The sequence below is a fragment of the Netta rufina genome, assembly GCF_964035555.1.
Source record: "Netta rufina genome assembly, chromosome: 8".
Lineage (NCBI taxonomy): Eukaryota > Metazoa > Chordata > Aves > Anseriformes > Anatidae > Netta > Netta rufina.
The window spans coordinates 25,490,882-25,515,127 of record NC_140131.1 but is presented as its reverse complement, the minus strand read 5'-3'; the positions used below and the strand labels follow the sequence as shown (position 1 = coordinate 25,515,127).

At 37.8% G+C, this 24,246-nt stretch overlaps 1 protein-coding gene across 1 annotated transcript in view; it reads right to left on the bottom strand.

Annotated features, from left to right (window-relative positions):
* Window positions 1–5,212: 5,212 nt before the first annotated feature.
* Window positions 5,213–24,246, bottom strand: part of NEK7 (NIMA related kinase 7) — a 66,360-nt gene continuing 47,326 nt past the window's right edge. The window contains exons 8-10 of the mRNA XM_084290791.1: window positions 23,865–23,959; window positions 19,204–19,317; window positions 5,213–12,770 (exon numbers count right to left, since the gene is read on the bottom strand). Of these exons, the coding sequence (XP_084146917.1) occupies window positions 12,660–12,770; window positions 19,204–19,317; window positions 23,865–23,959 (320 nt within the window). The 3' untranslated portion in view covers window positions 5,213–12,659. The remainder of the gene's footprint in view (window positions 12,771–19,203; window positions 19,318–23,864; window positions 23,960–24,246) is intronic.

The window sequence follows — 24,246 nt, the reverse complement described above, 5'->3', positions numbered from 1 at the left end:
AGGAGGTGGAGAAAGAAATCACTAAAGCAAAACGCAGCAGAAACAAACACATGAGAAAGAAGGCACAAAACTACTGGGAGAATAAGTACAAGGATACCAAGCCAGATGCTGTGAAAAGGGCATAACATTGAAAGGAAAGATTGTCAAAGCACAAAAAAAAAAAAAAAAAAAAAAAAAGTAAAAAAAATCACAGGATGGGGCAGAGCTAAAAGGCAAAAGGCAGAACTCAAAGCTAAGCATGGTGTGAAATGTAGAATCCCACAGAAACTGGGAATGCTAAAAAAAAAAAAGCCAGAAGCACTGTAGGAACTGGCTACGCTCCAGAAACAGCAGAAAACAGAGCTAGGAATATACAAGAAGGGCAAAAGCTGTAGGGTTTGCATGCTGCTCCGAAGTTGTCGGACTCCTCTGCAACTCCTGCTCACTTACACAATTTGCTGTGAAGCATCATGCCTGGGAACATCTGCCTGGTACATGATGGAAACCCGTATCATGGAAGTTGCATGGAGAAATAACATGGAAACAGGTGTAATTACAGCCAACCTACACAACGAGGGCTGTTAAGGTAGAGAGCAGCCACGTTTGTCCACACTGAGCAGCAGGATCAGGCTTTCCAAAAGCACTCCAATGATGTTTGCAGATCTCCAGTTTAGGAGCATCTGCGATTCCCACATCCACACAATAAATGCTGAGTACATGTGAACGATCAGGTTCCTTTATTGTGTCTAAACGTGGGCATCCAGAGCGTCCAACAGAACAGATATTCCTACACCATACATCTTTAAGTCTTTGAGTTTAGGAATGCTGAGCGTAACAAAGCAGGCCCCATCCCCAGATTTCAGTAATAAAAGCTAGCACAGTGCATGTCAGCCTCACTTCACCATGTAGAAGCTGCTTTGCTCTCTGCGGTCTGCCACCAGGCAGGAGCATGGTTGGGTGCCCTGTGAGCAGAGAGCAGCCGGACAGACAGAGCTCAGAAACAGCCCTCGTGCTGGAGCCTGATTCCTTGCTGGGGTTTGCTGTTTTTTCTTACAAATATTTCAACAGAAAACAGCCGCAAGACTACGACACGTTTGTCATATGGCAATTAAACAGCTTCAAATGAGGCATGCGTGTTTCCTATGTACATCTGTAGCAGACCAAAAGTGATTCTGATGCTACTCCAGCAATGTATGGTCATTGTAGGGTATACATGCAGGATTTTAAGGGAATAATGCATCTCCAAGGACATTTTCATGGATTAAATGTCAGGTATGAAATATTGCATTGTAACTTAGTTAGGACCTTAAAGAATGAATATAAAGACAATTATTGAGAGGTCTGAAGAACACAATCGATTTCACTTCAATTTAAACTCCAAGGTGCTTTATGCAGTCAAATAAAATAGAATTTATACTTTATAGCTTTTCATTATATAAAATTATGAAGTTATGTAAAGTTGTAATGCTGACCATATTTTAAGTTGATGGGAACTGCAGAATTTCTGGTTGAAAAGCAAGATGTGTTTTAGGACCATATCTTACACAAAAGTTCAAGCTTAATTACTGTGAAATAAAAACAAATTACAGTCTGTGGTTCTTTTTGCAGTAGTCTGATGGTCCATATAAAGTCAGAAATTAAAAGTCAGGAGGAAACAAAGGGCCAAATTCCAACAAGAGCCCCATAAAGCAGGCAGAAGTTACACATGTGGAAGTTACACCTACAAACCACTGCCAGTGCTCCAATTCAGCATGAGGCAGCTTACCACGAGTTTGTTTAATCAGATGGCAAACTGCTCAACATAGAGAATGTTCTCACACAGGTGCACCGCTTACTTACAATGCGATTCTGATCACGATTGTGGCATTTCAGTACCACTATAATAATAAAATCTTATTTCTAATTCAAATTTCTTACAGAAAGGAAATATAAATCATTAATTGCAAAATGCACGCAAAGTTCTGACAGCACACAGTACCGGAATACCTAAGTTGCCTTTACAAAAGCCTGTGGAAGTTGTTAGATGTATCGATGCCATCTAAAGAGAACATTTGAGCAAAGACTGAAAACAATAAATGGGAGGGATGTGGCATCTGTGAAAAGCAGGGTGTCCCATCCTGTGGATGTTAACTGCGTGTCATCTGTTCCTATGCGTCTGGGACCACTGTCACTGGCCTGTGCACTCTCAGAGAAAAAAAGAAAGCAATTCTCAAGTAAAACACGATTTCATAAATAGACAGGTTCACATCGTAAGCATTTCATAATTTAAAAGGCAAAATACAAAAAAAAAAAAAATCGGGGGATTTCGCTCAAAACAATCATCACCCTTCTGCAACAGCTTTAACAAGATGACAGCTCTCCAAATACTGCATTGGCAGAGTTTCACAAGATCTGCCCAGAATTTGTGGCTCTGCGAGGGATGTCCAAGTATTACAGCGACAGAAAGCCAACGACAGATATGGGTCAGCTGCGTGATCCTTTGCCCTTCTAGCAGGAGCTGACACAAACTGCCCACTGCTTCTGAAAACTCCAGGCAAATGGGTCATTTCTTCCAATTGGTTATCCCCGGAGAGCAGCAAGCAATGGGGGAGGAAATATTGCGGCCCAAAGGCCCCGTGCTGCCGGTCGGATCAATGGCCAGTGTCAGCAGGCTGCTATTTAATGATGCTCAAACCAGCGCCAGCCGCGCTAACGGCCACACTCAGCACTGATACCCACCCACAGCACGCAGCACTCTGCAAAGACCAAATAATTGCCTCATTTTGCAGAATAAGGAAAAAATTTAAAGGTGTCTTACATTTTATGAACATAAGAGCAGTCCTTAGTTTTTAACAGTGAAACCAAGTGCACATTGGAGACAGCACAACGCAACAGCCAGGAACAGCAAATGCATCTGGGTGACTGCAGGCAGCTCACAAACCTTCCCATAAAGAAACATGGAGTACTTTGTGAGCCTTGCTACTATATACACACACACAAATATGTACAGAGTTATTATTCCATGTATATGTTTTAATTACAATTTTAAGGCAAGAAGTGTTTGGTAAACTTAACAGAAAAATCCAATACTGAAGCTCCTATTTTATTCATACATGGATCTAAGTAGAAGTAAAAAGCCAAGCAACAAATTCAGCCAGTACCTCTTCACTGGGTGGCGAGTCAATGGTATTTTTAAATAATCTCCACCATTTATTTCCAAAAATCCTTTATGCTTTCATTTATATTTAGGGCAGCTTCTGCATTGCCCAAATGACAGACGGTATTAAAGAGTGGGACACGGCACAGTTTTGTAAGTACAGTTCCAGTGAAGCTGAACAAGTAACTGATAAGCACATGTAAGAATATTCTCTCTCCAATTTTTCTACTTCTGTAGAAGAAAAAAAAAAATAAATCAAAAAAAAAAGTAAATAAAAGTAGCAAAAATACCACAGGAAAACAAAAACAACACAGGGCACCCCACGTCCTACTTCTGCTATTGTACATGGACGGAGTTGTTGAGGACATCCCCAAACCATGTAAGCTCTGGAGTGGAGCACCCAAATTACACGAAGGAGATGACTGTGCACAGTTCTTCAAATTACCCACCTGCTTTTATTATTGGAAATTCTGTGCTAACTACCCACAGAGACTCCCACCTGAGCGCTGTTTTTTCCAGTCAATCTGTGTTTTAGCCCCCAAACACATGCTACAGATCTCCCAGCTAACAGATGAAGGACAAGCAGCCTTTCCTTTGAATTCTGAAGTGCTCAGTGCATACTGCAGCTGGACACCCCCACATTTCCAAAGCCTATCCTACAGGGCACAGAATTAAAAAACCTCTCCACAATATTAACGCTTTAAGACCCATTTATGCCCTGCAAGCCCCTTAAAACATTAAGTCTGGTTATCAGAAAGCTGTCCTGTGTCTCCCTGGCAGAGCATCTGCCCTGGAGGAAACCCCTTCCAGGTACAGGTGGACCTTCACACCTGGCCAGATTGGAGGCAAGCAACAAGTCCTTTTCTGGGGGCTGAGGTCAGTGCAGCTGCATTGGGCTTTTCCTTTGGAAAACAGACTTGGAATTCAGTTTCCTCCTCTCCAGTGAAAGTACAGCAGGAACATTTTTAATCCTTCTGACAGATCATCGTATGGAAAAATTGTAGCCTGAAATAGTTGTGTTAGAATCAGCAACAAAAAGTATTTCTAAGAACACACGATGAATCCTGCAAAATTAAATTCCCTTAAAACATATTCTTCTGTATGAGTAGAAGCTCTGAACCACTTGCAACTCCTTTCTGTTTTAGGCTTTTGAATTACACTGTCATCACAAATGAATCAAAATCAGATGAAATTCCACCATGGTGGACTTACGCGTGCACAAGAGATGCACACTGACACAGTACCTCTAACTTTCCTGCTTTCCAGAGCCAAAATATCTGGCCTACATGGCAGCTGCTGGGAAGTAAGAGCACAGAGCAGCACATGCAGCTTCACCCCATGCCAATTCCATGCTTGGAAGCAAAGGCAACACAGGGTACACACAGCCACCATGTCCTCTCCACCACCTGTGCTGCATCGCTGTGGAAGGGGGCAGAGAAAAGACCCCAACTGCCAGACGGCTGCAATACCCAACTATCAAGTCAAACACATGCCCTGTAAAAGCTCCAGTACAGAAATGATGTACTGCCACTACCACCACCCCAACAAATCAACCATTTTTAAAGACTATTTCTTATGATGAAGAAGGAATTGAATTCTTGTTTTAAGAAAATTGTCTCATAAGAGTGAGTTTTTGTCAGATTTGTAACTGTATGTCATACTTACCTGCTTCCACTAAGTTTGTCGACAAAAGTTTTATGCTTTGAATTTTACTTTCCCATTGAATATTTGGGAAAATTTACCAAAATTACTGCTCTGAACCCACCCCCTCCTCCCCCCAGGAGTCACTTTCGCTCACAAATCTCTGTTTCAAAAAACTTCCCTAGGCAAGTTTCCACCAGCACATGAGAGTTAGAGAGTTCCCATAATCACCGGTTATTCAGATGCACGTCAGCTCCTTTCCTGTCCTTGGTGGCCAGCTACCTTTCTTGACGCAGGCTCCAGAAGACAGAAACACAAAGTTAGGTCAGCATCTTGACTTCCCTGCTTCACCCAGGTGGGCAGAACCGTGCTGTGACAGGAAGCATCTGGTAGATTTAGAAGGTAACTGCTGAGATCATCCAGGCCGTAAACATCACAGAACATTTAAATCAAGTTTTACTGACAAAAATTTTATTTTACACTCTAATAAATGAATATAGTGTACATGTCACATAGATGATACATATGTACTACAAGAACATATTTATTTGTTTGCAACAAGTTTGAGAAAATATAACATCTTCAGTTCTTCATTTCAATATCTGACTTACTTTTTTTTTTATAATACAAATAACATTTGAGGAGCGGTATGGGAACAAACAACTGCCGTAATTTGAACCTGGGAAGTTTCTGACCGAACGAAAGGAAAATGACGCTTACAGTGAGGCTAGCTAAGCATTCAGCAGGCCACCCAGAGAGGCTGCACAATCTCCATCCCTAGAGGTTTTCAAGATCCAACTATTTGAAGCCCTAAACCCTGTTCTGAATTCAGCACTGACCCTGCTCGTAGCAAGAGGATGGACTGGAGACCTCTCCCAAGGCCCCTCTCAACATAAACGCTTCTACAGCTCATGCTTCAAACAAGCACCAGCCAAACTCAAACAGATCAATGAACCCTTCCCTCTTCCCATCTCCCAACAAAATCATACACCAGAAAATGCAATACTCATCGTTAAGGATCATCTTTACAATGGTCCAGCATGACTGAAATCAAAGAAACAACCGCCAATAAAGTGTACAGAAAACTGCCAACACCATATATTAAAGGCAGCTAGAAGGTGGAGAGGAAGCAGGGAAGTCCAGCACATCTCTGCTCTGTCTTGGGGACCACTCCTGTCCAGTTCGAGACTTTTCTATTGTTAGGAGTTAAATATAAAGCAAATGAAACTATATGGAAGGACTCGATGTACCAAATTTCTTGATTTCTTTTTACTTCCATATGAACAGAAGATTTCTATCAAAAAAAAGGTGTTAAGGCCTCCACGCATCATTAAGGCAGTTGTAGAAGAACAAATTCAACATTTAGATGACATCGTATATACTGACAACAAACAATAAACATAAAACACTTAAAAAAGAATTTACTTTGTGCCAACTGGCAACTGATCCTCTAAAAGAAATTATTCTAGTGCAAATTCACTACCTGACTGACATCCAGCTCTCTTATCCTACAGTCAAAAAATCCTGACTTCTTAATTTCATGGAAAATTCATAATATACCTTTTGCCTTCAATCTCAACAGATGTAGAAGGATAAAACAACCAGGAGCAATCAAAGGTCAGACACTGTGATCACCAGTGCATCTCTGCAAACACAGTCTTCTAAGTCTGAAAGCCTGTAAAAACTGGAAGCCAAACAGTACACACAGACAGAAAACAATGCAGAAAGCAAGCTACCTCATTTGCAGCTGGCTCAATTTTATGCCCACTATCCTGCAGTGTAACATAGTGTACCCTCGGTTAGGCAATTTGCAAAAGGCACCGAATGAGAGAAATCAGTTGTAGGGGTGGGACAGTAACAAAGGAGCAGCACACCAAACACTAAACCCAGCCAGGGAAGCTCTTACGCACATTCTTACTTGAAGCAAAGGTACAAGCATTGTAACCAAGTTGCTTTAACACAAGAAAATAACTGCTAGCTGTACAAGCATAAAAAGAACAAGAAAAGTTACATAAGGTAAATAAATGAAGAAATGAAGGACAAGAACTGTAGCTGAAGGGGTAGAAAACTAAATTGTAGCCCAAATTCAAGAACTTTTGAAGTGCTTGGAGGAATAGGATCTACTCCAGCTCTGAAGTCCTAAAATAAGATCAAACTTGTGGAACTGAAGTACCTTAAAAACACAAAACAAGCAGTAATTTGGTGGAGTTCCTTCTTCAGCACATGAAACAGCTAAAGCCCAAAGACAGTAGTTTATTCCTGTCAATTTTGGTACTTTGAAGGGAGGAAAAGAAGTCAAAACTGACACAGAGGTTAAAACAGTGAAGATAAAAGGAAGTACATGGGCAGTGAAGAGGGGTGGAATCTGGCATTACTAACTTTGAGACATCTGATAGGCAGGCATGTCAGAGGGAGAGAGAGGTTGTGGCCCTGGAAAACAGAGAGGCAAGTAAAATTGTCAGGGATGTTAGAAAAAGTCTAGAGGGAGTTGGGAATAAAAATTCGATCTTTGCATCAACAGGTCTAAGACTGTGCCTGGACACTCAAGGAATCAACCGGAGATGGAAGCAGGGGAGAGCCAAACTGGGGAAGGGAGCACTGGATCTTTGGGGCATTAAAACAAATAATGGAAAACAAAAATGGAGAAGGATGTTCAGGTATGTAAAATGAGGGGCTGCTAAATGGGAAATAAAGGGCAAAGTGTTAAACAGAGAACCAGTTAAGATGATTGGTGCTACCCACTTCAGGACAGGGGGAAAATAGAAACTTGGTCACTAGTGAAGGCACTGAGAGGTGTGAGACCAGGAAATGAGGAGGAGTTAAAGAGGAGAAGTCATTCAAGAAAGGAGCGAGAAATGCACCAAATACACAGACAGAAAAGGGGTAGAGCTCATACAGGTAAGAGACAGAGGGGTCTGGTTCAGAAACGGATTCTGAGAAAGCAGAACAATTTCAAACAAAATAGATCTTGTCACGTAAAAAACAGGGTATGAAGATACATTTTGTGTCAGAAGTGGATGGAGAACTAAAATGAAAAGCAAACCTGGAAGCAAGTTCAACAAGAAAGAAAAAAATATTGAATAAACGTGGTTACAAAGTCCATCTGGAAGGAGAATTAAAACAGGTAAAGCAGAGATGAGTCCAAAGCTTTGTTGTGCTGCCATTCTTCAAAGACATTCAGAAAGGCAGAATTGGAAATTAAGAAATTACAAGACAAGATGTCTGGGGAGAGGAACAGAGACAGAGCAGCGTGAGAAGCGACCAAAGAAACCACATATAGAGAAGCAGACAGAGATGAAAATAAAGACCAGCGAGTCAAAGGAGGTAAGGCCAATGAAGGAAGGAGGCAGCTGAGAAGAGTAAAGGAGTCAGAAAGGTTAATAGACTGGGGATCCCAAAAGGAGTGAGTGACAGGGTAGAGGAGAGAGAAAGACAGATATGCTGAAAGAGAGCAGGTAGTGATCAGAGAAAGGGAATTTTAAAATGAGAGATAATAAAGCAAACAGTACTTAGTAAAGACAAGGTCATGGGAATGATTGAGGCAGTGAGAAAGCCTGTCTAAAACCAGAAATCAAAGGTGGAGGCTGGAAAAACAGCACGAAGAACAATGGAGTTAAGTACTTATCAGAAGAAAAAAACTGCGTCTCCCTATGGCGAAGAATAAAATTTGAGAAGACCGGAATAGGCAGAGTTTAGCAAAGTCACAAAAAAAAAAATTAAAAAGAACAGCCACTAGGAAAACTAGTCACAGAAGACTTCAAATCAGGAAGAAGGTAGATGAGACACCAGGAAAGATGAAGCGGAGGCAAGGGAAGACACGAACAGTAGTGAATATGACAATCAGGGAAAAAAAAAGAGCAAGGCTCAGGGAAGGGAGTAAAGTTTGAAAAAGAACCTTAAAAATCCCTATTGAATCATGCTCAGAAATATAAGCAGCACATCACTGGGCATGTCTAGCATTGGTATTTCCCCCCTTAAGTGATCTTGGCAGAAAATTTAACTATTCACCCAGACCAAACCAGAGATGAGAAATCCCGAAGTCCAGCACTGGCACTGGCTACTAGATGATGGGGGGATATGGCAGAAATTTCTGACTGTTATAAGAGTATTAAAAATACTGGGACAGCAGTGATTTAAAACTACTGTTCAGCACCTTTACTTCCTGATTAAATTAGTGCTCCACAAAGCAGGAGCTGAAGGCCTTCGCTGACTCTCCCTCACATCCACCTCCTGCTCCTAGACCCACGAGTATCTGACGCACCATTTGCCACTGGCATTCCCATTCTGCCACAAATTTCTCATCTCACTGTACGGCAGCCAAGACAGAGACCGGGTGGACGGTGAGTTGAAAAATGAACACCACTGCAGTTCTGGGTCCCATTCAGAGCTATCTGAGAACCACTGGCATGAGAAGTCCTTTTCCAAGACTGTCAAGAATTTCACCCTTAATGGCTTTCTTAATCCTGAGCATGAATAAAACACCAGCCTGCTCAGACACATCTAATACTGTATTTCATCTTCCTGTGTATTGGCATGGTTTTAAAGTTTTTGCTCATTACAGAAAGAGCACCTACTTCTACTGCCTGCTTATACAACTGGTAGCTGGATCATTAAAATGTAACAGAAGAAGGGGAAAAATACATTAGTCTGTGCTACCAAAACAGTGACATACAAAGTATAAAAAGTGCGCTGAGCATATTATTTCTATATATCCTACTGGTTCCAATTTATTCATTGTGAGTACACAAGGTTCACTCAAAATGACTGAAAATCTACAAAAAACACTATCTATAAACAAGAGCTCACAGGACTGGCGTCATAAATAGGAGCTCTTCTCTATTTTTATGATTTTTAGGTTTTTTAATATTGTTTTGGGAGTAATTTTAGATTTAAATTTTAGATAAAAGCACTCTTGAGTTAATTGTGAATGTACCTGATGTAGTATTTTTAGATACAATTTTTGACAAATGGTATGAAAATCATTTTTTGAATGTACTTTCTATCATTACAGTCAAGAACACTCACCTATAATTCAATACTGGATACAGTAAATTGTCCACAAGATAGGTAGCATCTACTGTAACATATATATCTGTAATAAGAAAAGTTTGAAAAATATCATAGAAGAACTATTATTTTTACATTATAGTTGCTCTCTATAGTTTTATTTCTATTACGATATTGCACAGAAGGAAGCTTTCAAGACAGAAGACATATTTTAATGCGATGTCATTCAAAACACAAAGTTCAGTCGTGAAGCACACTAATACTGTAGTACTACCGAAATAAAAGGGGAAGCTACTCAGACATTTTGGATAGAAACCTAACATGTTCATTTTGAAGAAAATAACCACGTAATGCCAGAGCTTAAAATAAATAGTGCCAGATATCGCCATCAACGACATACGAAAAAATACAATGGTGTTTTATAAAGGAAAAGACTTTATAAAATGTATAGCACACATGGAAGTGTTACAAGAGACATCGGCATTTTCCTATGTTACTAGGTGCTTTACCTGGGGGATAGGTTCTGTGATCCCCATTATACAAGCAGTTCTACTAACCCACACAGGCTTCTCAAACAGCAAGTTTGGTACCCAAGTCATCTGTACCATCCATTTTACAGATTTTAAAATAGAAACGACTACTTCTTTTACTCAGCAAAAGATTTCATTAGCAACGCTAGAAAAAAATATACACTCAAGTACACACATTTGCTAACTCATGACTTCTTTAGTCAGTGTATCCTTCCAGACAAGGGGAAAAAAATGTTATTGGTTACTTTCAGGAAAAGAGGAAATACTTCATGCATAATATTAGGTGCAAATAGCTTGATTGTGTATGTTTTTTTACAGTGATTTTTGAACATTCTAGTCCACTTCAGTAAAGACCAATTTGAGTACTTGTGCGTATTAAAAACTAATCCTGGCAGTCAAGCAAGTATTGTGCTGCCTTTTCCAATACAAACCATTTCACTCTATGACACCTGGTCAAGAATACATACATCATTTTTTAAAATTCAACAACCAGAAAATAAAGAAAAACAAATATAGAGGCTGTTAGATACAATCCAAGGTTTCTCAAATGCTTCCTCACTACAAATTGTTCCACTGGAGTCCTACAACATTAAATCAGGTATACATGGCAGCGAGAAGGAAAACTAAGGATTTTTCCTACAAAAACTGGAGATAAAAATAAAAATTGTGTATTAAAATAAGCTGAGGATCTGACACATACTATTTAATAACTACTGCATTTTGCCACACAGAATTCCCATAGTATTTATAATTTAAAAAAAAAAAATACAACTGACCTAACTCAAAATTCATGTACGTTCTTCATAGCTGGATTCCTTGAGCATTACAACAGATAAAAAAATTAAAGTTGCACAGTGAAAAAAAAAATTCCAAGTGTGCAGGGAACTGGCTGCATACAGAAGCAATGTGTGAATGTACATACTGCTGATCTTCTCTAAACTGACTTCTTTTTACCTATAAAAGGAAAAGGTTTAACTGACTGTAACAGCTGCTTAGCAATCTCACTGGTAATAATTTTGTTTTTACAGTTTTATATATTCTCAAAAAATTTCAGTCTTGAAACTCAAGAAATGTCAGTCCATTCTCCATTTTTATCACATTTAGAAAGAAGACACCCTTTTCCCCTTAACAATATAAACATTAAACATACCCAGCAATGTATTAAGGTTTACCCAAAATACTGCGAATCTCCTCTTCAATAATAAAATACTTGTAAGACATTTTGCATAAATACTTATTTCCCAAATGAAAATGGTGACTTTCTCTTAAACATAAAAGCTAAGATTTACTTTTGCTAGATATAAAACTGCTTCTCAGGATTCAATATACAAAATCAGATCTTCATGAAGAATACATTTTGTGTTATAGTACACAACTATATCTTTTCCCAAAGCTTTCAGTATTTAAGAAGCATCTTTCAATTTAAATATAGTAATGTAAGGTCATTCAAATCATTTCAAATACAAAAAATCTACAAACCGTGACAGATACATAAATAGTCAGGAAGATGCAACTTAAAAGATCACATCTTTTAATCAGATCTTGTCATATATGCTAGCCTCAAAAGAATGCTATTTGCTACAAGAAGCATCTGCATGGTTTTAAGACTTAACTATGCAGACTCGTATTGCCCCAGGGCAGTGCTGCACAAGGCTATTGAAAACGATCAAATTGCAGAATCAACACCTTAAATTTTCCCATAAAACCTCCAACAAATGTTTTATGTGCATTACGACAGAATAACAAAACGAAAAAGGTTGTTACAAAAATTTCAGTGTAAGGCTTTTTCCAATAACCATTTTCCCATCACATTTGGCAAGCACAGAACTAATCATGTCGGCCGTCTACTCTTAAGCTGAGAACTATGAACTACAACTCAGTATAAAATACAATAACCTTCTATAATAATTATATCCTTTTTAGAACAAAGATTAAAATAAACTTAACTGTGCTGATTCATACTTTCTATAAATTACTAAAAAGGTGAGAGATTCAGACATTTTGCTTTTAGATAATAAGCCTAATATCTGTATCCTGTGCAAAAGTGCAACTGTGTTTTAGAACTGAGGCCCAACTGAATGCAATTTTGTTAGTAAAGAAAATATACTTGAACTCACTCAACATGGAACAAAGTGGTTCTTGGTATCTTCTAAAGTTATGCTTTACATATTTAAACCTCTTAAAACTGCAAATTGGTTAAAAATACAAAACAAAACAAACAGAAAATGACAAAGCTTGTATATAAATTGGTTTACAAAGCACAACAGTAAGCTTCAAATAATTACATTTCTGTAACACAAACAAAGAGGTGGGATGATCTATTTAAAATACTTGAATATTTCTGCTCTTCATGATCTGATGTCTGTTCAGCTGCTCGCAGTGTGTGCATGCATACGTTTCGCTACATCGTAGACATAGGTTATGTCTGGTCGCTTCTCTGGATCCGGGTTGATGCACATATTAACTAATTGTCGCAACTAGGAGAGGAAAATAACATGTAAGAAAGCCAACAAACCTGCCAAGTAGTATTTGTGCATTCTCAAATTCAAATGAATAATACTGACAACATTCAGCCAAACATAGCAATGCATAAACACGCACTCAGTGCTCTCTCTCAACATACACCGTGCACAGCTTTATGCAAGCATATATATATGTAACATACTCCCATGATTTTTACTTTTATATTGTTACCCAGAAAAAAAATGGTAAGTAGAAAGACTGATGGGCAGATGTAAGTTCTAATCCTTTAAACATACAACTTCGAACATTCAGGTAGTCCCACTTACAGGTGATTTAATGAAAATTCCTGTTAAACCCACCGAGGACTGCTTCCTAGAAAAACTCCCTCTTCTACTTAGGAAATCTCTGAACTTAAAACTGGAAGCTGGGAAAGTATTTGGGGGAAATAATGCTTCATGTCTGCCACATGCTCCACTCATCCACGGCTGGAGACATGATAATGGAATAAATAACCTTTAGTCTATGCTCTGGTATTTATTCATAAGGTTAAGTCATTATTTTTTTCTTCATAGAAAGAAACACCCAATTAACAAGTTTATTGACAGAAGCCTCTATCTGGGAATGAACAAGTCCCTGTGACTAGAAAACACTGTGTTTCCACAAGCACCATCGCTCACTGGGCCTTTTGTAGCGCACGCAGTCAGTGCATACGGTCATTGTCTTCACAGGTGGCCAGCTGCAGGTTGATCGTCCTCCCCTGACACGCTGCAGGGGACATTAGGAGCTCGCACTGCCTGGATAAGCTTCTGATGGGGAATCTATTTTAAAGGGTACACATCTCCTAAGCTTTTTGCAACATGCAATATACCAGTTCCATGATGACGTGAAAATGCTTCCCAATCCTTGCAAGAGCAGCTCACCAACTGCAAGGAGCTATTTCTTTGTGCTTTGCCAAGTACTCCTGCATCTCCTTATAGTATCGAAGATGCAACCCTGTGACCCACTCTTCTATGACAATATATCAAATTTGGTTTGGTCTCCATCCCAGGACTCTTAGGTACAATTACTGAAAAAAACCGTAACTCCTGCAACTAACACAGAGTGACCTCATCACCGTGATTATTCAAAGACAACAGAGACTGCATATTCCAATCTGCCAGAGTTCCCTTCTCGCTTTGAATAAAAAAATAAAAATAATAAAAAATGCACACAAGAAGGAATTTTTAATTATAATTGCACTCCCTTATTTTCCTCGGATGAATTTCAATGCACTAGAATTGGAAGTCCAGAAGGAAATTTTCCCCATTTACCTTGCAGAAACATCGCGATTTGTATACGTTGGACAGGTTTGTCACATTTAACAGTACAAAAACCATGTCACTACAACATTCCATTTTTTCAGCGAGAAAAGCTTTATATTTAAAAATGAGATCATTAATTCTTAAGATAGTGATCAGATTGCTGATCTGACCAGCAATCAAAGAGAGAAACATATTAAATCAAAGTCACGTGCAACAGACTTGCTATCTGAGTATCAAATACGTTGAGTATATTTGGACTAATGGAATTTTAAAAGCTATCATACTGCTTCTGGCAGTCACTAAATAAAAATCCCATACCACTGACAGGAAAAACTATTAGCCTGTAATGACTCCCAATCATTTGGAGGACAGAATCACGAACTACTGTAATAAATAACAATTGCCACCAGGTAAAACAAATACACAAAGCAAAATAATCTCCTGTAGGAGCAGCAGCTGGGCCACTGTAACCAACAGGCACAGCATATGAGCAGAGAAGCACTTTGCTGTGAACAGCTCATAGAGCCTGCACAGCAAGCAGGAAAGACTGAAGTACATCCAAGAACCCCAGTCCTGAAATTAGAATCAAATAAGTAAACGTTTTGTAAGCACAATACAAATGGAATTTATCTGGGGAATACAACATCAGATCTTGTACATACACACATATCTCTATCTGCGAAGAGTTCCATCTGTTCGGTACAACTGCACACAGAAAATAAAGCCTTAGTAAAAGACCTTGAAGGATGGACACCTATAAAGTATCATTAGAGGGGAAACACTATTCTTCCTCTTTTTTCCAGTTGTATTTCAGTATACATTGTAGGCTGAACAGCAGAAGTACATCTTCTAAGAAATCTACCCGTGCAAAGCATGAGAAGCCACATCTACCCCTAACAGCCTACTTCATGTCCTTTCAGTTCTGGCCTGTGGGCAGTTCTGATTTTGTTTTATAAACCGAGTTTTTCCGTCAGTTCAAATTTAAATTATTTGTTAAGTCATTAAACAGGATGCCCTCCTTCAGAGATACTTCTGTTACAGTATGTTGTAATTCAAAGCTTCAGTGATGGCCATGAAGATTCAGTGCTTGGAAGGATGCCTCAGCCGAACAGAATCGTTCTATCAGGTAAGGCTTTCAGGCCCCATTAATCCTTCCAGGTACACTTGCAAAAAACATTCATCCACGTGGTATCTTGGCTATTTGCAACTTCCTTATTTTACTCTAACCAAAACCACGCTTATGTATCTATTATTGTCTAAATGAGATAAAGGATTTGCAAGAATGTGTTAATAGTAAGGGACAGTCTCTGAACAGTTTATTTAGAAATTCTCTTCCCAACATAGAAGAAGAGGTGGAACTTCAATCAGGAGTGCTGAACCTTCGCTGTTATTGCAATAAAATGCACCACACATAGATCTCTTTTGGCTGCAAGTCTTAATACTTCAATGTTGATTACTACTAACACTGCTAAATCTTTCTCCCTCCCCAGTTCAGAATCCCAGTGGTAAAGAAGAGAGCTGAGCTGGTTGTGGGTGGCAAGCTGCACAGTGACAGGGCAGATCCCTGAGCAATTTCACAGCTCTTGAGCTCCAGTCTTGCTATTGAACAGCAAACCTCTGAGACAAGGTGAAGTGATTTTACTATGCAGAATGAAAACAGTTACACACAAAGACTCTTTCGGGACTGAGAATGGGACCATGCTGGCTGCTAATACTTGGGTATAGCACTACTTCCTTACCTCCTACAGGAACATCTATTCCAATAAACCTGAGATCTACTTGTCAGCCCCTCTAGTATTAATAAAATTTTTGATGAAGCAGAAGAGTCTGACAGTACCACAGGCAGAGGCACTGGGATTCTCAGGTCAGACTATCATTAGAGACAAAGTAATTTTTTTATTATTATTTTTACTATCTGGCCCAGACTGGCCAACAGGCAGAACAGACTTCTGACTGAGCTGGAGGGACCTCCTGTTGCATCCCCAAGCTGCAAACTACTTTGGCTGCTTATTGTTCTTAACCTCCTCTGTGCACTTAGCGCAGTGACTGTCTTTAGCCTGGAGCTTAGCCTGCCACTGGAGCAGTGGGAAACACTTTCTTCAACTTTAGCAGGTTTTTCAGCTATGAAATAAATAATTATCACTCAAGTCAGGTGGAGGGGTTGCAGGGAAGACTACGAACTGTGACAGGCAAGTATTTGGCATTATTAGCCACCTGAAAAAGAGAAGTTGTCATATAGGAAATTCTGGATGAAAAAACAGATAAACAAAAAAGCCACCCTTACTCCAAACAGGAGACCTTGCTGAAGCCCTTTCACAGCACTGAAGGAAATGCTAGCAACTCACACTGCAATTCGAGACCTGCTGGCACAATCAGCCCTCATATCTAGGGAAGAGAGTGGCTACCGACTTTTGAGGAAATGCATCTCACAGAGAAGATGGAGAGACTTCGTCCATTACAAAAGCCACCTGACGCTAATATCGGCCGACAGGATTTTAAGACTATTGACTGGGGGTGGCAATGGAGCCCCAGCTTTCAACTCCCTAAAGCAAAAAGTTTTCAGTAAATATTGAGTAGTCACTTTGAACACTGGGGTTTCTTAAAGAATATTAAAAAAAAAAGGAAAAAAAGAGAGGTACCTGAAGTTGTTAAACATTTGAAAACCTTGGCCTGTGACTCTACTGGTGAACCAAGTTTGCAAACATACATTTGAGACTATTAGGACTTCTAATCAAACTTTTTCTAAAAAAAGTTATCCATCTGTTAATCTCGAGGTAGATCTTTATGTCATATTGTTCTCTGATGCTGCCAATGTGATGAGTTACTAAAAGTCTTATAGGGATTTTTGCATCTGAAAACTCATTAAAATTTACTTGTAACAATTTCTCTAAGAAGCATTTGCCTTGTACTTAGTAATCAAAGTATTTAACACTCCTGTATCATAGGATATAAGATTATTACTTCAGAGAATTCTTCATTATAGAATATAAAGTGACTTTTAGTGTCCAGTGACCCCCAAGCTTTACTGTTTGTGTTGTTTGTTTGTTTGTTTTGTTTTTTACAGTTCAAGCCAGCACAGTGCTTTGCCAAAAAAACTGGAAAAAAAAAAATCAAGAAAAACAGGTATATCTTGGTGCAATGACTAATGAACACAGGTATTTTTTCATGTGTCTTATAGAAGATGCAAGCTTTCACATTGGAAGAAAAAGTGCTTGCACTGCAGCCTCTATAGTTCAGTTGATTACTTCTTTTAAGAAACTACTTCCATACCTATTACAGCTCTGATTCTCTCACTGTATTTTAAAATAACTAATGTGTATTTTATTACTGGTTTACCCAAAGTGCATGTATGCTTTCAAATGAGGACAGATGTAACATGTGCTTTGCATCAGTTTTCAATGCTAGCAACTGTACAGAGGTAAGTGAAAGGTGGAACCTCTTTCCCTACCCCAACTCTAAGACCTTCTATCTGGGCCAGACTTTGATATCTGCCCCTTGGCTGGGAATCCGCATATCCAACTTCACACTTAGCTGCAGCGAAGTAGCCCTGCAGGCAGGCCAACTTCAACGAACCACTAGTGGTATCATCATTAAAATCCTGCTGAAGGTCACCATGGAAACCGCCTGCTGAGGCTTCACTGCTGCACTCGGCATCTCCTAATCAGCTACCATGTGAAATGCAAATTCAGACAGTCTGAAAATTAGTCAAGAAGAATAGAGGATGAGGATGCAGATATGTGAAATATTCATGCGCTTCATGGAAAAAGGAAGACAGCATGAATGACACAACAAAGAACGGCCCCTGACATTCTTGCTATCATTTTGCATTATTGTTCACACCCTACTGTATTTCTAGGCCTCCAGTTCTCGAGTTGGTTATAAGAACTGCCATATTTATAGGCTACAATAAATAATAATTAAAAATGGCCAAGGAAAATGACTAATTGGTAAACCCACAAAGAGGTGTATTGCATAAATTACACAATAGATCAGCATTTCATCCTTTGTAAAGTCACTGAATTAGCTTTTCAAGTCCAGTTTTTGTTTCATAAAAGAGGAAAAATTGTCACTGTAAATACAACAAAACAAAACACCGGGCAGTAATCTTTTATTAATAGTCCAATCACTGTCTTAGATTGCAAAAAATTAGAGCTTGAGAATTACAAACCCTACTCCATAAATGAAATTGCACAATACTGTTTATTAAAAGTATTTCAGCAATGGCATTTATTTGTGTTTTCTAAGTAATCTTTAATTCATGTAGGCTGAATTCAATTACAATTGGTTACGAGTATGTGTTCTTTGGTTTACAGCTTCTATCACATTGCCCTGTGGTTTGTTTTTTTTTGGCTTTTTTTTTTTTTTTTCCAATGTGGGAAAGTATTTCATAACTAGCATCTCAGAACATTAACGGGCACACATTTGTATTTTTTCATCCTGTTACTCTAAGAAAAAAAATATTTCGTTTCTTTTGATTTTATAGCTTAAAAAACAAGTATCCCCCTTAAATGCATTGACAGTAAGGAATTGCTAGATATCAACTTCAAACATACACTGCTGTGAAAGGCATGTATTGTTCGAATTCAACTACTATGTCTTGCTATATTTCTCCGAAATTTACTATTAGGGTCCACTCTTTCATGCAAAAGAACTGCCATTCAATTAGGGCTCAGTAGTTGTATAATGTAGGTAAATGGGAACTAAACAATTCATTTTTACTAGTGAGCTACATTATATCTACTTTAATGCAAGCCTCTAGAGAAACAAGGCTAGTGCACTAATTTATTGTGCTACATAAACTCACGAAGCTGTGCTTTTAGAAAAGCATAATACCTACGTAAGACTCAATCCCATTATGACATGTAGTGCCTATCATTGTGTATTCTGGGAAAGCTTTTTGTCATACTTGCAAGGAAGCTCCATGAATTTAAGAAGCTAACAGGATGAGGTTTCCATCATTAATTCCCCAAAATTTTAAATCATATCAGAGAAATGTTTTGACAGAAACATTTGAGCAAGTTCAATGAGCAAACACTTGCGGGCATAATCTGCAAATAACATAAAAGCACACAAAGTTCATTTACTTCACTGGAAGCGTGCCAGCACTGAAATGAGGATCAAGCCCACAAAAAGGAAAATTACTTACTTCCTCTGAATAGTGATCTGAAGGGAGAGGTGGATAGTCACACTGTTCTATCTTCTTGCACAGGGAGTACAAGTTCATTTTATCACCATAGAAGGGACTCTGCAGTGCAGCCATCTGTTTAAGGAAAATGTACAGTTTGCTTTTGTGTTTTTAAGTACACCTGTTTTGCTATAAAACATGTAATACTAGCAAATCAGGAGTGATTTTTAATGACTTTTGATTCCCTGCTTGGTAGCGTCACAGTGCTAAAAGCAGAAGTTTCAGGACTATTAGTGTAACCAGTTTGCATACTTATTTTATGCTGTACCTGTCACAATCCTTACATTGCTAGATTTGAATTGTACACCGTAACAATTTCATGAAAAATCTAGTAGTTTCAGCTACTGTTGTGAGCGAGAAGGGTCCATGCACCACAGAGGGGGAGAACAAAAAAATCCCACAATATAATTTTCCTCTGAAGACCTTTTGGAAGAAAGAATATCATTTATTTGAAAACATCATCTGATCTAATGCAATACTGTGTAGTGAAAATGCTGGATAACAGTAGCAGATTTTGTAGCCTCCTATAGCCATTAACACTACACTTTGATGAAGTAGTGTGAGGTTTTTTTCTTTTCTTTTTTTTTTTTTTAATCAAGTAAGCTAAAGGTAACATCATCTCAATTTAAACGAGTCTTAAACCAAAAACCTCGTAATTCAGTATGTTATTCAACAGGATTTCAAAAATTAATACTGCATCCCAAAACATCATCAGAAGTGGCATCCATAACTATAATTTACAATTATAATAAAAGAATATAGGAATAGCTGTTGGAGAACACTTAAATGATCAGCTTATACATGGCATTAGATAAACCCAGGTTTTATTTCCTGACTGTGTTAAAACTTGACATTTAAGGTGGAAATAAATGCAATGGTTAGCAGAATTACAAGTCTTAAAATTCATTTAAAATCTCTCCATTCCGTTCAAAGCTTTCCAAGTCTTTGAACCGCAGCAGCACGAATGCTGCTTTGAGTGCAGCGCTGCCCCAAAGTCAGTCACCCTTTTCTACATGTGCTAATAAGTTTGATTTTGGAAGGACAATGTGTACATTCCCCAGACAGGCAGAGTGTGTGTGAAACACGCTAGTCCATGCTGTGCTACTCAGTGAGCTTCAGCAGGGACAGGACAAGCTGAAAATGGCTCTCATCTGTCTTCTGGTCTTCCAGATATCAGCTTAACTCTTTCGTGCCTAAGCAGCAACATCACCAGGAAAAATGTATGAAAAAATGACCAAAGTTCTTTTACATTTACTGTATATATTCTAAAAATTCTCTCCGTTTAGTACTTTTTCGTATTAACTTCAAGTAAGAATAAATCATTTTAAAGCTCCCCAAACAAATACAATACTACAGTTCTCTCCTGCACTCCCACCCAAAATCTCTAACTGTATTACCAAAATGCTGTTAATTTTTGGATTTACATGATATTGGCTCTTACCTTAAAAAGAATATTAAAAATGCAAGCTAAAGACCAAAAAAAAAAAAAAAAAAAAGAAAGAGGAAGAAAGAAAAGAGAAATCAACTGCAGAGTCTGTATGCATGCAGGAATTCTAAATAAATGCATAGATACTCATTTTCATACTCTAGGTGTTCATTAAGAAGTATTTTTGTTTGAATGCTGCAGAGTGTTAAAAAAAAATCTGAATGTCCCCTAAGGAGTTAAAACAGGAATACTATATTTTCATGCATCTCCTGCTTTGACAGATGAAAAATGTCAACTGTCCTGTTTTTATTTTCAAGCTTTTGCACTATTCATCTGGTTCATTAGTGCATCTCGCTGCTGCCCCTGACAGCTGCTCGCCCTCTCCTCCCAGCAGCTGAATTTTTCAGGCTAATTTGATCCTCCACACTGAGACGATCGCTAGAATGATTGACTTGCTCCCTGACCTCCAGGGTCTGACTTTCCTGATTAGTATTCTGGGGGTGTCTGAGGGACGAAAGCCCACTGTCTGTCTTCAGGGCTGGTGGCAGCTCTCTCTCTCTCTTTTTTTTTTTCCTTTTTCTTTTTTTTTTTTTTTTTTTTTGAACTGTAAGCCACCAACCTACAACCCTGTAAGGATGCAATTGCTACGCTGAACAATAAAAGGAAATGTGTAAAACCTACTTTTCCGTGTAAAGGTCCATGTAGCAAAAGCACAGCATCTTGATTTTAATTAGTAAAGTCTACTTTGTTGCATATCAATTAAAACTCCAGTGGTAGTGTTTTTGAGGTTTCAGAAATACCTGGGGCTCTAAAATACTGACTAAAATACAGTTTTAAAAATCTTAGTGGATCCATAGTTAGGACTGAATAATATGCTGTTATATAGGTTAGAAATATTTTTTTTAATATACATTATAGCAAATTAGTCTAAAATTAAAACATAACTGAACAGTTTAGCGGCAATTAAGCATTTATTGAGAAGTGATAAACATGCCACAGCTTTTCTCTAATGAAGCTGGAGAGAATCCAGAGCACATAGCAAAATGAAATCAATATAATAAGGCATGTTAAAATGCAGGCAGTAGACATAACGTGCATCACAAAAAAAGATACCCTGTACAAAACTGCACTGATAATAAAAACACTGTGATGCATGTCTGATCCATGCATGACTGAAGAACCTTAAGCAACCTCTTTCAAATAAAAGAAAAATTAGGAAAATGTAAAGCATACAATTTGAGTTTACTATACTTAAATTTTAAAATTTCAACTCAGTGATAAACAACGGCAAAAAATATTCAGTATATTGTAGAATCAACTAAATAGGATAAATGCACCTCTAAAAAAATAAAAAATAAAAAAAATAAAATCTATAGCTGAAGACACTCCCATATACTATACCTATACAACACATTCCAACAATACGAATCCTAACTGCTTCTTTCTTATAATAAAGAAAAAACACCACTGCAACCTCCTGATTAAATACCTCCTGATAAAACTTCTAAAAATAAAGAGAAAGACTAAGACATTTAGCTATTTTTAAATTATTTTCCAGATCAAAAAAGAATTAATATTCACATTGATTTTTAATATACTCTGTTCAGCAGCAAAGCTGAAAAAAAATCTTCAGAAAATAGCCAGTGATTTCTATCCAGAAATTTTATTTTTTAAATTATAAAAGAAAAAAGTAACCTTATAACATTTATTTTGTGATAATTAGTTATTCGAGGTTTTTGCTTGTTTCCAGATGAAAAATTCTCAAGAAAAACAATGAGAGAAAAAAAGGAGTAATAACGAAAAATCCTTATCCACCTTTATACTATCTTTAGTCTTCTACTTGTGCAAGTGTGTAAAGTGGAACAATAAAACTGATGGCAGTTGCCATGGTCAGTTCTAAGGAATCCTAATACAGAGTTTTAAATTTCCATTCCAGATTAAAACTTGCAAACACTTGCTCAGGTATCAAACTTCACTCCTGTGAGTTATCCCAAAGTTTTATAAGCAACAATATCTCTTAACTCTTCAGGACTTCAATATAGCTATTTGTCCTGTTAATATTTACAGCAACATGTTACTGATATAAAATAAACTAATACTACTGGAAACAATTCACTTTGTAGTAACATAAAACTTTAACAGGATGACAATGTTCTCTACAAAATCCTTAAACAACAGAGGTACCAATTCTGCTGAATGCGTTAAGTTCTGCTGCCTCACCAAGAAAAAAAAACTCAGAGAAGTGAGTTAGGTATATAAAAGTTTTAATCTGAAACTTGACTAGAAAGATTTTGCTGCCTGTGCTCTGATGGAAAAAACCTTTCCCAGCATCCTTCCACACAAGCGTTTAGCCTTTTGATCACCAAATGATACGCAAAGAACTTTGAAGATGCAGCTGCCTTAGAAGCCTACCTGTTCTTCACACCTTCCTTTACCTCTATTTGAATTTGCTCTGAATATTTATTTTCTCAGAATATAACATCATGTATAATTATGCAAGTGTCACCTACCAATCTCAATTGTATTAATATAGAAATTAACCAATATTCTCAGTTTAACCAGCTGGGGGAAAAGTAGAAAACATACCTTTTCTGCAAAGTAGAACAGATCAACAGTTAACGCAAGTAAGAAGTGATAAGTACACAGTAGCCTTTTTCAATTTATTGTTTTACTTAGGTTTTAAATAATTTTAAAGAAATTAAGCTTGTAAAGTATACTTTAACAAAGTATACTTTAATAATATAATATGTATTATACTGCAGTTTTCAAAAGCATTAGTTGCATACTCAAGTCAGTCCTACTATTATTCAAAGTATTTATTACCAAGCTCATATAATTAGCACAGGCCATTTAAAGTCTCTAGAATGATTTTTACATCTGCTTGTCATTACTCATTTCTTAATCCTTTAGTTATGCCCAATTTTCAACAAATTGTTATAAAATCTTTGTAGCAAACCCAGTGACAGGAAAGTCTTGAGTAACAACACACAAATCAAGTATTTCGTATGCTGAAGCTATGTAAGAATTCCCGTTGCTAATATAAAGACGCACATAATAGCTGAAAAGTAGCTTTTCCACAATGCTACATGTTTTTCTAAACAGCAAAAAACAGAGAAATAGATCCTAAAACAGTACTTAATGTACTGGGGGTAGGGGGAAACAGCGTTACTGGGTTCACTCTATTTATCAATATTACCTCATACAGCAGACAGCCTAGAGACCAGATGTCAGATTTGAAGTTGTAACCATTTTCGTGTATTCTCTCTGGAGACATATAATAAGGTGTACCAACTGCAATAAATACACAAGTATTTTTGAATGAAAATTTGTTATACAACAGTGAATAGTTTTCTTGTCTGAAAAACAGTTTTCTTCATCTTCCATAGTTTTCATTTTACTACACGTGTAATTTCAATTTATACTTACGACTCTTCAGTTCGACAGAAATACAAACGAATTTGATACACATTTCATCCAAGGCAGCTTTATTTTCACTACTGATATCCAAACGATTAGAATCGTTCAGTTGCAGAATACTTCCAATTTTTGTTTTTAATGAAGCTCAAAAAATTTCCAGA